The sequence below is a fragment of the Monosiga brevicollis genome, genomic scaffold (assembly GCF_000002865.3).
Source record: "Monosiga brevicollis MX1 MONBRscaffold_7 genomic scaffold, whole genome shotgun sequence".
Lineage (NCBI taxonomy): Eukaryota > Choanoflagellata > Craspedida > Salpingoecidae > Monosiga > Monosiga brevicollis.
The window spans coordinates 1,107,076-1,122,035 of record NW_001865044.1 but is presented as its reverse complement, the minus strand read 5'-3'; the positions used below and the strand labels follow the sequence as shown (position 1 = coordinate 1,122,035).

Sequence of the window (14,960 nt, the reverse complement as noted above, 5' to 3'; positions counted from 1 at the left end):
GTGAGAGAGAGAGAGAGAGAGAGAGAGAGAGAGAGAGAGAGAGAGACAGAGAAGAGACAGAGACAGAGACAGAGACAGAGACAGAGACAGAGACAGAGACAGAGACAGAGACAGAGACAGAGACAGAGACAGAGACAGAGACAGAGACAGAGACAGAGACAGAGACAGAGACAGAGACAGAGACAGAGACAGAGACAGAGACAGAGACAGAGACAGAGACAGAGACAGAGACAGAGAGAGAACAGTGCAATTCGCGAAAACGAGTCTGCGGGGAGACTACACAGTTCCCGAAGAGATTCGGCTCAACAAGGATTTCGATTTTCTTGTTTGCTCATGAATGTGTGTTGCCAACCACACACACACACACACACACACCCAGATCTTTTTTTTTTTCGGCGTAAGAGCATTGATTGAGCTCAGGCTCGGTGATCAACTATCCATCTCGCACTTGTCACCATGGCCAAGAAGAAGAAGACTACAAAGGGCAGCAAGAAGAGCACGGCCGCCAAAGTTCCCAAGGCAGCACCTGTTGCCGGCCCGACGGCGGCTGAAATTTCTCTTCGGCACGTTCCCTGCTAACTTTTTGATCATTTCCACGGCTCGACTGTTGGACTTGCACCCAGGCCGTTGGTCACCTGGACGCAAAAACCCCGCCCCAGTATGGAACCCTTTGAGTCTTGTTCGCTCAGCCTTGATCTTTGCTCGGATTACTTTAGGCTGGAGCTGGAGTCGGTGGAGCGGGAGCTCGAGGTTGCGCGCCATGAAGCCGAGACAGCGCGCTCGCATGTGGGTGGCTTCCGCCCCGCCGAATTTACATCCTCTCATGTCCGTTTCGACGCGAACCCTAATGGTTGACCCTGCACTGCATGGATACAGAACATGGCTCTGCGTGAGGAGCTGCTGCGCTCGCAAGAGGAGGCAGCAGAGTATGAGGCCTACATGTCCAAAAAGACAGAGCGCCAGCAGCTCAAGGTGCAGAGCATCTCCGACCGCAACCAGCAGGCCATTGATACGGTCAAAGCCGAACGTGATCGTAAATCCAAATACTATGCCGACCTCACCAAGAGTACGGGCTGTGCCACTGTGCAAACTTTTTTTTTTCATACTCCCACCACAACAGCAATGACTGACTCAGCTGTGCTCCTTCCCTTGATCGCCACACTCATTGTGTGTTTGTATTTGTATTTGTGGGTACCGGGTCTCTATTCTTGGTTGGAATAATAGCCTTGCAAGATGCCATACTTGAGCGCGAGCGAGATTTGGCCAAGGTGACCCAGCAACTAGAGGAGATGAGCGAGCTGGCGGTAGGTGCTTGCGCGCTTGAAAAGATTTTGGCTTTTCAGCTTTTCAAGCCCTGGGCCAAAAGGCATTCTGTCTGAAACTGCGTTCAGATACGAGAAACGTTTAGGCTCACCGCAGTCAACCTCCAGTCGCACCGACGCAGCCAAGAGCAGGAGATTGCTGCACTGGAAGCTGAGATTGATCGGTTACAAAAGGCACACGAGTCTGAACTTGAGCAGGTTAAGGCGGACTTGCTGCACGAGAAGATCCGCTTTCAACGCGATGCTACCCAGGAAGTCATCAAGCTGGAGCAAGCAGCTGCCAAGGTTTGTTTGCCACAAATGACGTCTCCTCTGCTGCATGCAGGCATGTTCCTCTCTCTCACGGCCTGCCTAAACCGCTTTGATGTTGTTGATGCGCCTGCATTTCTGCATCGTGGTCGCCAATCATGTCGGGACCGCAGGAGGCGATTGAGTGCCTCGATGAGCATTCACAGAATGTTCGTGAATCCAACCAACAGCTGCGGCGCCAACTTGTCCAGCTCTTTAGCGAAAATAAGGTTTGTATAGCAACTCCGAGTCACCGAGACCTCACGTTGGCTCATGCTCTCGTGTTGAGAGTTTTGCGGTTGATCTATCTTGGTTCACAAGGTTTTGTCCCCACGACACGCTTCAGGCCTTGCGGGAGCGTGAGGACATGCTCAAGAAACAGCATGGTGAACTCCAGCGCCTGTTGCAGCTGAGCGCACCTCACGAGGAGAGCCCGCGCGTTGGAGGACTGGATGCCACTGCCAGATCCACAGGGTATGTTGAGGCTCGTGGGCAGCTTGACCACGTATGGATGCTCACGCCAGATTGTGCTTCCTCGGGGTGACGTGTGTCTAGGCGAAAGACGCTTCGTGGTCCCGCTTTCTTATGAGCACATGGGTGTTCAATCGTGACATAGACGGCCTCGAGGCAACTCTGTTGGCGTGCTTGGTGATAAAAAAATTGTAAACGAATGTATGGCACACCCCACTGAAACAAGGCGGGGTGCGGAGTCGACTTTGATGATTCAATTGGAGGCGGTCAAAGATGAAGGGTTGAGAGGTAATCCAAAGAGCGCTGGCAGCTGACTCTCGGGCGCTCGTGTCGACATTTCTCGCTCCAAGTTGAACGAGCGTGACACTCCACAGTGCGCACGCACAGCAAGTCAAATCCGAACCACGATGGGAAATCAGACCAGAGGCAGATATGTCAAGACACTCTTTGAGCACGACAACAGACGTTCCACGCCCAAAGTGTAGGAAACGAAGGGAAAGAAAGAAGTGGGAAATGGCGAAGGGGGAAGAAAAAGAAGCACGAGGAGGGACGGTGGCCAGCCAATTTAGGGCGCATTGGCTGAAACGTACTCGGCCGCCTGGCGGCCCGTCAAGATCTTCTCGGCCTCGGCATCGGGGATCTCGAGGGCTGAATGGCAACGCACAGGGTCAGGGACATAACCGTCAGGTATGAAGACACGCGCAGACTCACTCGACGAGTTTCAAGAATGCAGGCGTTGTATAGCTCAGCAAACTTACAAAACTCGTGCTCAACGGCCATCACAATCTCGACGGCATCGAGCGAATCCAGACCAAGATCATTGATAAAGTGGCTATCCAAGGTAATCTAACAGATACCCAGTCATTCGTCATGGCCAATGTTGACGCTGTGAGGACGAGCACAGGGAGCGCTGGATCGACAGCGCCCTGCATAAATCTTGACATGTGCATGCCTGCCATGGCCGTATGAATCAACGCACCGCGCTCTTGTTCTCAATGGCACCAAAGTCCTTCAGAATTTGTAAGACACCGGCCTCGGCATCAGTCTGTTCCCGGTTGAGATAAAAACGAAAAAGAAGGAGGCGTGAGCGCGTCACCATCGTGTCCAGCAAAGTTGTATGATTGGGCACGTGGCTCGTAAGATGCAAGCTCGGCACCATGTTGCCAGAGAAACACAGTATGCAGGGCCCATACCTGTGACACAGCGTAGAAACGCTGCTGGGCCACCACGCAGGTGCGAGACATAGGAGTGCTATACCACGTCAGTGAGGTAGAGAGCTCCATGAGTGGGTGTCACCAAAGCCGACTCCAAGCAACAGGGCTGGTGGCGGGGCGCGCGCGCACACACAGACACAGACACACAGACACAGACACAGACACAGACACAGACACAGACACAGACACAGACACAGACACAGACACAGACACAGACACAGACACAGACACAGAAGCAGACACAGACACAGACACACAGACACACAGACACACACAACCAAGACGTGGACACACGGGGAGCATGTGCGTACCGAGTAGCACGGAGCGCGACCTGAGAGGTGCGCAGGATGTTGCGGAGAGCACTCATGATGCTGGGCTGTGGTCTACGTTGGACAAAGCGGCAAGGGCGGGTGAGCTGATGCGTGCCAAAGTCGAGAAAAGAGAGACAGCGCCTCAACGCCTTGTGAAACATGTTCAAAAGGCGCAGAAGTGGCCACGCCGCGTGGAGCATAAGCTGTGCACACGGGCACACAGCCCTTGGCGCCGCCAGTGAGCCGCTGCCTGCCTAACCTGCAAGCCAATGGCCACGTAAACCTGTGAGCATGCGAGACGCAGAGGAAAGAAGACACCCGGGGCCTTGACTTTGAAGCATAGCCAGACTCCCTCATCTGCTGTATTTGCAAGACACCCGGCCACCTGGCACCGTGCGACCCAATACGTCCTCCGCAGGCCCATCCCCCGCGCACAACAAGCGCCCGAGACACACACACAGACCTGCGTTGAGTGAAGAGGAAGAGAGAGAGTCAGCGACTGAAAAAAAAATCTCAAAGAAGAACGGAGAAGTGAAAGAGGGTTGTAAGAGACAGAGAGAGAGAGAGAGAGAGAGAGAGAGAGAGAGAGAGAGAGAGAGAGAGAGAGAGAGAGAGAGAGACAGAGAGAGAGAGAGAGAGAGAGAAATACAAAAGAAATAGACAAAAGGGCGACACGCGTTGGAAGAGCTGTTAAATCATGACATTTAGTAACACCATCGCTTGGGCCGATGACAGCTGGTAATGGAATGGCTCCTGTCTGACAAGCCAAGCTTCAAAAGAAGCTGGCACAGGTGTTTTGTTTCAAACCACCTATGCCAGCTTCACTCCGACTGTGCTCGGTGCGGGCCCGACGACTCGCCGCACCATTGCTTCGGCTGTGGTTCAAATTCAATTATCCTGAAGGGGCGATGGGTGTAAAGATAAAATTAGATAGCAGCTTGGGCGGGGTATCGCACACGCACACGGTCAATGATGTCGTTGTTCGGGGGACAAAGTGGGCAGGCCCAGCAGGCGTTGTATGGCAGTTGGTGATTCGGCAGGTACAAAGACGCCGCCTTGCTCAAGATCCCACAAGCCGGCGGCCGTGAGATGAAAGCCGTGTGCATCGGCCCAGCGGCGTATCTCCCTGTTATACATGCGGTTCCCCGTCCAACCCAAGACCGCAAAGGGTTCCTGGGCGGCTGCACAGAGCACCAAGTCGACCCTGCGCTTGGTCTTGGTCTCGGGTTCGCAGATGATGCAGAGCGCGCGGGGCAAGTCATCAAAAGTAGAGTGCGAGCGCTGCAGCGGCAGCGCACGCGAAGAGAGCTTGCGCTGAAGGCTCTGATGCGCCTCCGCGGCTGCTGGGCCGGCACCATCCTGTGCGTACACCAGGCAGCCTGCCTGGCGAACATCTGCTAGCACGCGCTGCAGCAAAGCCCCGGGCGCCATGGCACTGGCGGCAATGATCAAGTCTACATCGTGACACTCTGAATTCCCTCGTCGGTAACCACCCGTGACAGTCACCCGCGCACCCGGGTCTGCCGCTTGCACGAGGCCTAGTATCCAGACTCGCAGCGCATCAATGCGCTCTCGGGGAATGGGCAAGCACAAGTCTGTCCAGTCACGACAGCAGGCTTCGAGTTGTGCGTTGGCAGGTTTCAATTTACCCTCGTGAACAGCCTTGACCACGGCCTCGGCAGACCGCCAACCGTGCTGCAAAAATTGCCAGGCCAATCGCACCCCAACGCCCCAGAGTCGACGCAGGTCCCGAAGCGCATCGAGATCGCTTTCATGATAGAGCCGCGGGAAGCCGGCCAACGTCCCATGGTCCAGCACCCACTGTACGGCCTCATGTGCTGCGCGATTGAGAAGCGGGAGATTGGTCAGCTGGTCCAGGCTTTGCACCTCAAACGGAATCGCGCGCAGCGCCATGGCAGCACGTCGGTAGGCTAGCGAGGAGCTGGAGGCTGTGGCAGCGTGCGGCACCTGAAGGCCTCCGTGCATTTCTCGATCAAAGGAAAGCAGCTCAAGGGCGGCGACCAGTGGTTTGTTGCCATGGTCTCGACTTACGGCCCAGAAGCAGCCCACCAGCTGCTGGCAGTCAGCTCTGCGGGGCGGCGTTCGTGTTGGTACTTCGGGGCTGACTTCCCCGTCCTGCATCAGACGTCGCGAACGAGACCCGGGGGAGAGACCAGACGCATCTACGTGCGTCTCAAAGAAAGCGGCAGGGGCGAGCATCAATCAACATGAGAAGAATCAAGGACAAAGTGTCGCCAAGCCAAGGTCTGATGTGAGGGGAGAGGCTTCCATTCAGCTGTGGCCCCGGCTAGGCTCTGCTTGGTATCCCAGCCCAAAGGCAAAAAACATACCGGCGGCAAGCGCGTTTCGGCGTTTGAGAGGAGGCGCTGCACCTGAGAGGGAGCTTGAGTGGGAGGCAGGAGAGCGTTTGACGCGTGTGGCCTCCTGTTGTTCATCAGTGCCCGGCACCGGCGTGGCACGGTCAGAGCCGCTGGCATCTGGATCCGCACGGGGCTTGCTCTCAGGAGCATCGAGCGCAAAGTTGGCCGGGACCCCACCGGTCACGTCAACTACTATGTGGTGGGCTTCTCGCTCAAGCGCATCAAGACAGCGTTCGCGCAAGACATCATTAATGGCCGGGGCTCCCACTAAGCGCAAGTGCGGAGTCAAAGCAGCAATCGGGGCCGGCACATGGCGAGTGCGTCCGACAATAGCGTGCGTTGCCGTCTCGGGAGACTCGGTGACCGTGGCGCCCAATTGAACCAGCCGTTCCTTCCAGATGCGCCCGCGGTTCTGCGAAGGCGCCCATGACTTGTCGATGAAATACAAAATCGGCTTCATCGTTTTCAGCTGCCTCGCGCCGCTCGCTCGTTGTCGCCGAAGATGACCTTCATCAAGCTTATTAGGCGGGGTGAATAATAAACATAATCATAAACCGGCGAGTCTGCGCACCATCCTTTCACCGACTGTAGGCACGCAGCTGATCAGGCAGCAAGCTGGCTTTGCTCACAGCCATCATCCTGTTGAGGCGCTCCCTCGAGCTGGCACATTGACCTTGTCCACCCGACAGGAGCTGTCCAACAGCTCCACCCGACAGTTCCACCAATGATCACCCTCAGAGGCTGCAGCACACATCTACTGCATAAACTTGATAAACTACAGCAAAATGCACATCAAGAAGCAATAGCAATATAACGTTAGCAGAGTTAGGATACTGCATTAAGTTTATAAAAGGCGTCACAAACTCTGTGCCCTTGCTGCAACAACACGAACAACAACATCGCGGACGCATAACTGCATGCATGCAAATTCAGCAAGGGGCTCGCCATTTCGTGTGGTCGGGCGCGAAAGGCGACGAGCAGTCATGCGGGTTGTCTGGCGTCGGAGGTTGGCGGCCTTGGGCCCCGTCGGCATCGTGGGGGTCATGATAGCCTGGTGGTGGCTCGTGGACCGCTGGCATGCAAAGGACCCAGACGCCATCTTTGACGGGTACGCCCAAGGCTCGTCCGTCTGTCTGTACATCCTCAACGATGCACCACGTGCTGCTGACCCTGAACGCCTCTGGCCGCTTGGCTGTGCAGCATCTTAGAACAGCCTCGAGCACTCCATGACGCCTGGGCCGCCAAGGAGGAGGAGGAGGGAGGCGGCGATCCCGATGCGTGGCAAGGGGGAAACCTGAGTGAAACGCTCGCTTTCGAGATTGATTACAAAGTGCCAGGCATGGCGGCGCGCGATCAAATTACCATCAAGCCTCTCATTGACACAAGTCAGCCAAATGTCTATCAAGCAAGTTCCAGCCGACTACCTTGGCCCTACCCCTCCATGTGATCGGCATCGATGAACCGAGGAAACCATATCAGCCGCATTCTCATCTTTGCTTGGGCCCTGCGCATGTCATCTAGGCCAGCACCAAACGCTTTCAGAGCCACGAACGTTGCGCCGCCCGCGAGGGCATGATCAAGCGGTTTGTCTACATCAAAACTCACAAGACGGGATCCTCCACGCTGGCCAACATTTTTCATCGCTTTACCCACAAACATGGTGGGTCAACGCGTGCCTCCCGCAGACTCGCCCTGCCCGATCGCATTACGCAGACATACGCTTGATCTACATCTCATGCACCACCTGTGGTCGGCTGCTGCCGCCTGGCCCCACACCCTCAACCATGCTACTGCAGATCTGGCAGCTGCACTGCCCCGCGATGACCTGTTCTACTCCTGGCCAAATTTGAATGCGTCGCGAATCATCAATACCGTTTGGGATCAGCATCGCCATCCGAGGAAGGTTTGTGGTTGCGAGATTAGCCTCGCCTTCTGGAATCGGTCGCGACTTTGAAGGTCCACACCACCATTGTCCGTCTCTGAACTCATCGACTGCGCATGTCGTTTGCGACGTTGGCCCACGTAGTCTTACGATGTGCTCTGCTCAGCGCACGTCCGGTCAGTCGCACCGGGTCTCAGCCCGACCATGCAGAAGGCAATTCCTTTTGGTGTCGTCAAGGTCCTCGCTCATTCGCCTCTGCCTTGATGAATGCGTCGGTTTCCAGGTATTCGCGCCCGGCGCTGGATGCGCTCGTACCAGACGCGCCATATATCACCGTTTTACGTGACCCCGTGAGCCATGTCAAGTCATCTTGGACTTATTGGGCCGTGCCTGCTCACATTCGCGCTCGCACAAAACGAGACGTTAGCCTGGAGGAGTTTATGCAAAAGCTAGACTGGGACATTGCCAATAAGGGTGACCGCAATCTCCTCGAGAACAGCCAGTGCTTTGACCTCGGCCTCGGCACCCAGCCCTCACCAGACGAGATTGCAAATTTGATTGCAGACATGGAAAAAACATTCTTCGTCCTGGTTACCAACTACATGGATGAGAGCCTCGTCCTTTTGCGGAAGGAATGGTGTTGGGACCTTGAGGACGTGCTGTACATCTCTCTCAAGCAACGCAGCTCGCGCTCTCGGAAGCCTCCCCCAACCCAGTTGGATGAGCAAATTCTTGCCATGAACTACTGCGACCGCCAGCTATTTGAGCACTTCAACGCCTCGCTCTGGCGACGGATTGCGCTGTACGACGACTTTGCTGAAGAACTTGCCGAGTTTCGACATCAAATGCGCTCGCTTTCTTCAACTTGTGAGCCGCTGGTCGCCAACGACGAACACACACATCGTCGCTACCTCGAGGTGCAGAGTAACATGCCTGAGATTGAGCGCCAGTGTCGCTACACCCTCATGGACTCGATGGCCTTTAGTCGCCACCTCAAACACCTGGCCGGGGCCCCACCCTCCGTGACGCAGTGCCATACCCAGTTCCTACCGCGCCAATCCCTGCTTCTTTTCCGCATCCCGGGGAACCCCGACGAGCATCTCATGCGCCTCATTCACGCTTATGGTTACCGACGACACCTGGCCCCGGCCATTCCATCCCAGATTGCCGAGCGCTTCCGTACCGTCACCGATCGTGGTAAACACCGCGTGCCCTTCAACTTTGGAGCCACAGATCCTCTGTGGAAAGACTTTCGTCCTCCCGCGTTTGCTGCCCCTCCCGTCATTGATATGGTCCTGCTTATGGAGCCCGTGGAGCGCTTCGTCCGCCTCTTTCATGAGTATCGAGTGCCCGAGTTGTTGAGCAAGGCTGCCCGTGTGCGCGGTGAAGCCTCGCCAATGAGCGTGACTCTTGCTCAGTTTGTCTCCCGCTTTGACGAGCTCGTTCTTCAATTGCCCAACCACGTGCAGCGGGCCCTCGACAACGGGCAAGCACGCGCTCTCGGCCTGGATGCCCATCTGACAAGTGTCGACGCCATCACACCCGCCATATTTCGGCGACTACCTCAGCTGGGCGCGCTTCTGGTAGCTGAGCGCTATCTTGAGTCCCTCGTCCACCTGCGACGACAGGCTTGTCTGCGGCTGTCGGACTTGGCGCAGCTAGCTGACCCAGCCTTGCTCTCGAGACCGGGATCAACCTTGACCAACATCGTCGGCACTCCTACCGAACTCGATGCATCCCTCCGCAAGGCCATTACCAAGCTTTTATGGGCAGATGTCGTCCTTGTCAAAGCTGGTGGCGAAATTTTGAGCATGACGACGCGACGCGCGCCTCAAGCGTGGCGGGAGGTGGCGGAGCTTGAAAACTATTTGGGCGCTGCTCAAGCACGGTGCCGGCCATATCGGGACTTGCCATTGGACAAGCAATTGCAAGGCGTGCTCTATCGTCCGGGCGAGTATCTGTCTCATCTCACGGGGCCGCCTACCAAGTCAGTGCCACTTCGAGTCGACTATTTGCAAACCTCCCGTCCATAGGCTCAGCGAAACACAAAGAGTCTCATACACACACCTTGACGGTCCAACACAATGCACCTCACATTTGCTGATTCGAATTCTCAATGCCTCGTTTAGGACCGCCGTGCACGAAACCTGCTCTGGCATGTTTGTCAACAGCACGGTTTTGCTTCGGCTCATAACTCGTGACCAAACAAGGCGGTTCAAAGTCGGGTCGTAAGTAGTGGCCGTCTATGCTAGCCACTTTGTCATTGATGAGAGGTCACGCGAGTTTGTCAAAGTATACTCGATTCATTGAAGTGCCACACAGCAAGCTCTTGCGAATGGCGCAAGAAAATGCGTGGAGCCTAACAAAGGGAAAAAAAAGCTATTCACTCGAAATGATTGAAGCAAAATAAAGGGTTGTCACGATATCACGGTCCTGAAGACACAAAAGGTAAAAAAAAAAAAAATTGCCGCAAAGAGGCCGACATGTACAAGGATTAGAGTTGTGGTTCTCATGGACAAACGGCAACACCACTCAAGAAGAACACCATACGCAGGAGAATGGGCATGTAAACTCGGGAAAAAAAAAGCTGCGAAAGTGTGGAAACAAAAAATCAAAACAAGGGGGAGGGGCTTGGTGTAAGAACGGGAGAAAATAAACAGAAATGAAAATAATCAAGGAGAGGAGCGACGGATTCTAGGAGAGGAAGGCTGGTGACAATGCAAACGTCACTGTCGTACAAAGGGAACACGCAAAGCATGGCGGGGCATGGACAGCACCCAATACCCCAAGGCACGCAGAGAGCGGAAACGGCACAAACGACCAGGTGGGACGCATGGCGTCTACGGTGTATCAGAGGTACACATACGAAATCAGAAAGGAATCAACGGCCAGGTGAAGCGCACGACTTGCATGGCTTTTTTGAGGGAGACAAGGCGGCAGGCCGATACTAGATGGACGTGTGATGCCCCATCAAATTGCGAGAGGCCAAAACATGCTTCAAACGCTGTTGACGACGCAGGTTTTTGAAGGGTGCAGCCGAGGAAGGAGCCGAAGCAGGCGCTTGGGGAGTCGGACCAGCCGTGGCACTGCCACTCTTGAACCGGTCTGAAGCCTGCAGCCCGCGCCGAGCCGCCAACGCCTGGCGCTCCGCCAACATGGCTTTGGGGGAATTGGCCTTGCTCGTCGGGCTCAAGTTGCGGGGTTTGCTCGAGCCAAAGGGGAGACTGTCGGGTGAGGCCGTCATGGGCAGGCGTGTCGGTATCAGGGGTCCGCCTGGTCGTTCTGAAGCACACATGTAGCCCTCACTCGGGCCGCTGCGGGTGTGCTGCAGTGCCTGGCGACTAGCCATTGAGGCAGACGGCGGCTGCATCATTCGAACGGCTTCTGGGGCGGCGGCCTGCAACACGGGGTTGTCAGCCCATCTTTGCTGCAGTTGTTGGGAAGGATCAACACGATGAGCGCTGCCCGAGCCCGTACGCATGGGGCTACTGTCGGATATAGCGCGGACGCGGGGGGCCTCCACGTCATTGTTGCGGTGCAGGACGTTAAGGTCTGATTGCGAATGGCTCAGGCCTGAGTCGACAGAGGCAAAATTGAAAGCCTTGGATCCCAATAAGCGGCGCCGGTGTCTGGCACGCAGAGGGTGGGCAAAGCTGCGACGCATGAGCATACATTTGACCATGACCAGGGTCGCAAGTGATGTCGTGGAGGAAAGCGCTGGGGAGGGAGCGCTGGATGATGATGAGCACGAGGCCAGCGTCAGCGAGGGAACCATCAGGCTGGGGTGGCTGTCGCGATCTGGTACCGAGTCTCGGCTCGCGGCGCTTAGGCTGGGTACGAGAAGTGCAACTCGATCACGCGTGATGCGATGCTCCTCAGATTCCATGGTACCAGAGCGGGACGGGCTGGGACTCAAAAGGGCAAGCTGATCCGTGTTGAAGTAGGTGCGGGATTTTCGGACGGAGATCATGTGCTGGCGTCCAACGTTTTCCGCCACGCTGGGCATGGGATCTGTGTCATCGCGAGTGACCCAGGCATGACGCCGCAGAAGACCCATGGTCATTCGTTGTTGTGCGTCCTTGTCGAGCACACGGCGCAGGAGGTTGAAGGCTTCCGGGGTCAGGGGCGTAGGGCGAAGGGAGGGATCAAAGCTGATTTCCTCGTTGAGGACATTATTGTAGGTTTCGTAAGCGGTAGTACCCTTGAAAGGCATGGTGCCAAACAGAAAGCAATAGAGGGTGACGCCACAAGCCCAGATATCCACGGCGCGGGCATCAAACTGTTCAACGCTGGCGTCGCAACACTCGGGAGCAAGAAAAGCAGGGGTGCCCTCGGTGCGGGAGAGGCAGAAGTCTGTCAGGGGGTCTTCAAAGTAGTGGGAGACGCCAAAGTCGGTCAGCTTAATCAGGCCATCATCAGTCAAGAGAAGGTTGGACGGTTTGACATCCCGGTGGACGATGCGACGGGCATGCAGGTATTCAATGGCCAGCACGAGTTGGCGAAAGTAAGCGCAGGCCCGTGTCTCGGACAGCTGGACGATCGAGTCTGGCTTGGCCATGTCCATGACGACACCACTGCGCATGAGCTCCATGACCATGTAGACAATGTCATGTTCGGGATCATTGATCACCTCAAAGAGACGGATAATGTTGGGATGGTCCAAGCGCTTGAGGATTCCGACCTCTCGTCCGAGCATGCTGTCAATCTGTTGAGTCAGGTCAAAAATGCTCCCGTTGGGACCTCGGGTTGGGGTGGGACCGCGGGTGGAGGCTAAGCCCGGGGCGCGCCCAAAGGTCTTTCGTCGCAGGCGTCGCTTTGAAACACACTTGACCGCCTAGCAGTTTGTTTTGTTGTGATCACCATCCGGGGATGACACGCGGGGAGCGGCGCGTGAGTGAGGCCATGGGGACAACAACAAAAGCAGACGGACGGGGGAAGGAGGAGAAGGGGGGAGGGGGAAAGGGGGGCATTTTCAAAGGGTTTGAGAACGTACAAAGAGGTTGTCCGAGTTGATATCGCGGGCAAGGCGGACAGTGCCAAACGCGCCGCGTCCCAGGACCTGAAACATTCGATATTGATTCACCTGCTCAATCTCCTGTTGCTGCATGCTGCGAATCTTGTCCGTCTCGATGGTGGTGCAGCGCTTGAGGATTGTTTGATTCTCCTGACCCGGATCGCTGCTGTGGCTCGGGGGCGTGGAGGAGGCAAAATGGGCAGACCGAGTTTCGAAATCACCTCCATGGACGCTGTGGGTGGTTGAGGCAGCCTTGTTGAGGATGGCCACTTTGCGAATGCGATCACCGGAGTGGCGCCGGGAGAGGGGGGTCGTGGGAAGGAGATCGGTGTACGAGCCACCCTGGCTCGTGTTGGGGCCACGAAGGGATAGCATGATGGGGGGTGGCCGTCGACTCGGGGAATTGGATCGGGAAATTGCTCGGCTGGGCGGAAACTCAGCGCTCGCTCCACTGGAGAGGCTGGTGGAGCTGGACAGGGGAGTATTGGATTGGGAGTGGTGGAGTGGTGAATGGCAGGTCACCCGCGAGGCGGAGGGCGAAGTCAGGTGAAAGGGGATGGTCGCGCCCGGAAGAGCGGAAGCGGGGGCGGATGATGTGGTCGGAACTTGCTGGAGCCAGGAGGGCGGGCGGCTTGTGTGGGAGTCGAGGGCCGAGTTGAGAAGGGCAGTCGTGCCAAGTTCGGAGTTTAATGAGCAAGCGGTCAGGCCGGAGGAGATGCTGGAGGATTGATGTGACAAGGGGGGGCGCTCGGTCGCAACAGGTAGCTCGGGTGCAACAACAATCTCCGGCGGGGACGAGGAGGACGAAATGGCAGTGGGCTGCGAATCTGCGTCAGCCACGGGAGCGGGACTGGTGGTCCCTCGTTTGGTGGGTACGAGGTCTGAGTCTGCTACCGGGGCTGGAAGCGGCGGGACCAGGCTTGATGCGCAGACGGCAGGGGCTGCGGTGTTTGCTGCACAGGCCGGGCCTCGTGTCAGAAGTGCGAGTTCTGGTCGAGTCATGGCGGAATGTTGTCAATGGGCAAGGGGACCAGAACCCAAGCCAAAGGGGGAAGACTGATGAAAAGGAGGGCCAAGCCCGAACGCAGAGTGGTGGATGGGTCAAACGAAACGCTCGGGCAGTGCGCGGTGATGGAGGGGGCAACCCACCCCCCCGCTCTGAGTGTGGATGGGCAAGACTGGTTGGTCGTCGGTTGGTGGTGGTGGTGTAGGAAAGGACGTTGTCAATGACCAGGGGTCAAGCACGGCGGCGGCAGGTAAGCGCCGGGGTCTAGCCAAGGAAGGGTGGTTTCACAACGGCACCCAAAGCTCTTCAAGTACGCGAGTACTCAAGTCCGCTGCATCACTTTTGCATTCAAAGTCGCACGGCAACCTGGCATGACGAGCTCGCCACAGGCATCCAAACCAGACGGCGGGGTCGTGGTTGCAAAGAGACGTTCTTGGTCAAAAACTCATCAATGAGCAAGGTGGAGAGGCTCTGCTATTCTGTTCTGGCAGGACAAGCGCGCGGAGAATGTGCTTGGTGGCCCCTCACAACTACACCACAATGTTCTTCCCTTTCGTCTGGTCGGGGGTCAGATTTGAAGAAATGCTATGCTGTCTTGTCGCCCACACGTCGAGCGCAGCGGGCACAAGTTCAAGGCAAGCAGGACGGGAAGCTTGGCGCGTGTCAGTCTTTTGAGCGGACACACACACACTAACTGTTCGTCTTGTCTTTTTTCGGCACAGTGTCCGCTGCGGATGCGTGCTCGCTTGAGACTGGAATGAAGGCACACGTTCACTCGCGTTTGAAGTGTGCGTGCTGGCAAGGCAAGAGGAGGATTGATCGGCTCGGGGGGAAAAGAGCGGGGCTTGAATAGAGGGAAGAAGGGAAGAAGGGGCTGGTTTCACAGTCGAGTGGGGTTCTATCGTACGGGCATGGGCAAGGACGAGGGCATGAGAGAGCTTAGGCGCGCCGAGTTTGCTGTAAAGGGTTGCATGTGTGTGGTATGTGTGTGTGTGTGTGTCTGTGTGTGCGTGCGTGCGAGAGAGTGAGCGCCAATGTCATTGCCGTGGGCGCCTAGCGCAGGCTGAAGAG

General features: G+C 56.4%; 5 protein-coding genes across 5 annotated transcripts; 2 read left to right on the top strand and 3 right to left on the bottom strand.

The window, feature by feature from the left end:
* Positions 1–456: 456 nt before the first annotated feature.
* On the top strand, positions 457–2,199 carry MONBRDRAFT_24705 (uncharacterized protein; the record flags this gene model as incomplete). The annotated part of the gene is made up of 9 exons (XM_001745059.1): positions 457–510; positions 624–658; positions 717–825; positions 877–1,066; positions 1,225–1,304; positions 1,392–1,607; positions 1,745–1,840; positions 1,957–2,084; positions 2,166–2,199. The coding sequence occupies 9 exons, from the start codon at positions 457–459 to the stop codon at positions 2,197–2,199; spliced, it is 942 nt and encodes a 313-aa protein (XP_001745111.1).
* Positions 2,200–2,321: 122 nt separating this feature from the next.
* Positions 2,322–4,100, bottom strand: MONBRDRAFT_36740 (uncharacterized protein). Its single transcript, XM_001744889.1, has 6 exons — positions 4,070–4,100; positions 3,607–3,678; positions 3,275–3,332; positions 3,061–3,126; positions 2,840–2,927; positions 2,322–2,729 (listed from the first exon to the last, which is right to left on the bottom strand). Exons 2-6 carry the CDS (start codon positions 3,660–3,662, stop codon positions 2,647–2,649), a joined length of 351 nt encoding a protein of 116 aa, XP_001744941.1. The 5' UTR covers positions 3,663–3,678; positions 4,070–4,100; the 3' UTR covers positions 2,322–2,646.
* A 472-nt stretch (positions 4,101–4,572) lies between these two features.
* MONBRDRAFT_7518 (uncharacterized protein) lies at positions 4,573–6,447 on the bottom strand (the record flags this gene model as incomplete). The annotated part of the gene is made up of 2 exons (XM_001744888.1): positions 4,573–5,594; positions 5,958–6,447. 2 exons carry the CDS (start codon positions 6,445–6,447, stop codon positions 4,573–4,575), a joined length of 1,512 nt encoding a protein of 503 aa, XP_001744940.1.
* A 523-nt stretch (positions 6,448–6,970) lies between these two features.
* On the top strand, positions 6,971–9,902 carry MONBRDRAFT_24703 (uncharacterized protein; the record flags this gene model as incomplete). The annotated part of the gene is made up of 6 exons (XM_001745058.1): positions 6,971–7,095; positions 7,188–7,383; positions 7,509–7,647; positions 7,784–7,890; positions 8,014–8,045; positions 8,153–9,902. 6 exons carry the CDS (start codon positions 6,971–6,973, stop codon positions 9,900–9,902), a joined length of 2,349 nt encoding a protein of 782 aa, XP_001745110.1.
* Positions 9,903–11,854: 1,952 nt separating this feature from the next.
* On the bottom strand, positions 11,855–12,985 carry MONBRDRAFT_1855 (uncharacterized protein; the record flags this gene model as incomplete). Its single annotated transcript, XM_001744887.1, has 2 exons — positions 11,855–12,703; positions 12,863–12,985. Coding segments are annotated over 2 exons (972 nt in total), but the record flags the coding sequence as incomplete, so codon positions are not given.
* Positions 12,986–14,960: the final 1,975 nt, after the last annotated feature.

Bases quoted from the DNA above. Each gene is read 5' to 3' on its own strand.
- MONBRDRAFT_36740 (XM_001744889.1), bottom strand. From the start codon at position 3,662: ATGAGTGCTCTCCGCAACATCCTGCGCACCTCTCAGGTCGCGCTCCGT. The intron at 3,333-3,606 runs GTACGCACATGC...GACGTGGTATAG, and splicing joins GTCGCGCTCCGTGCTACTCG to CACTCCTATGTCTCGCACCT. The intron at 3,127-3,274 runs GTATGGGCCCTG...AACCGGGAACAG, and splicing joins GTTTCTACGCTGTGTCACAG to ACTGATGCCGAGGCCGGTGT.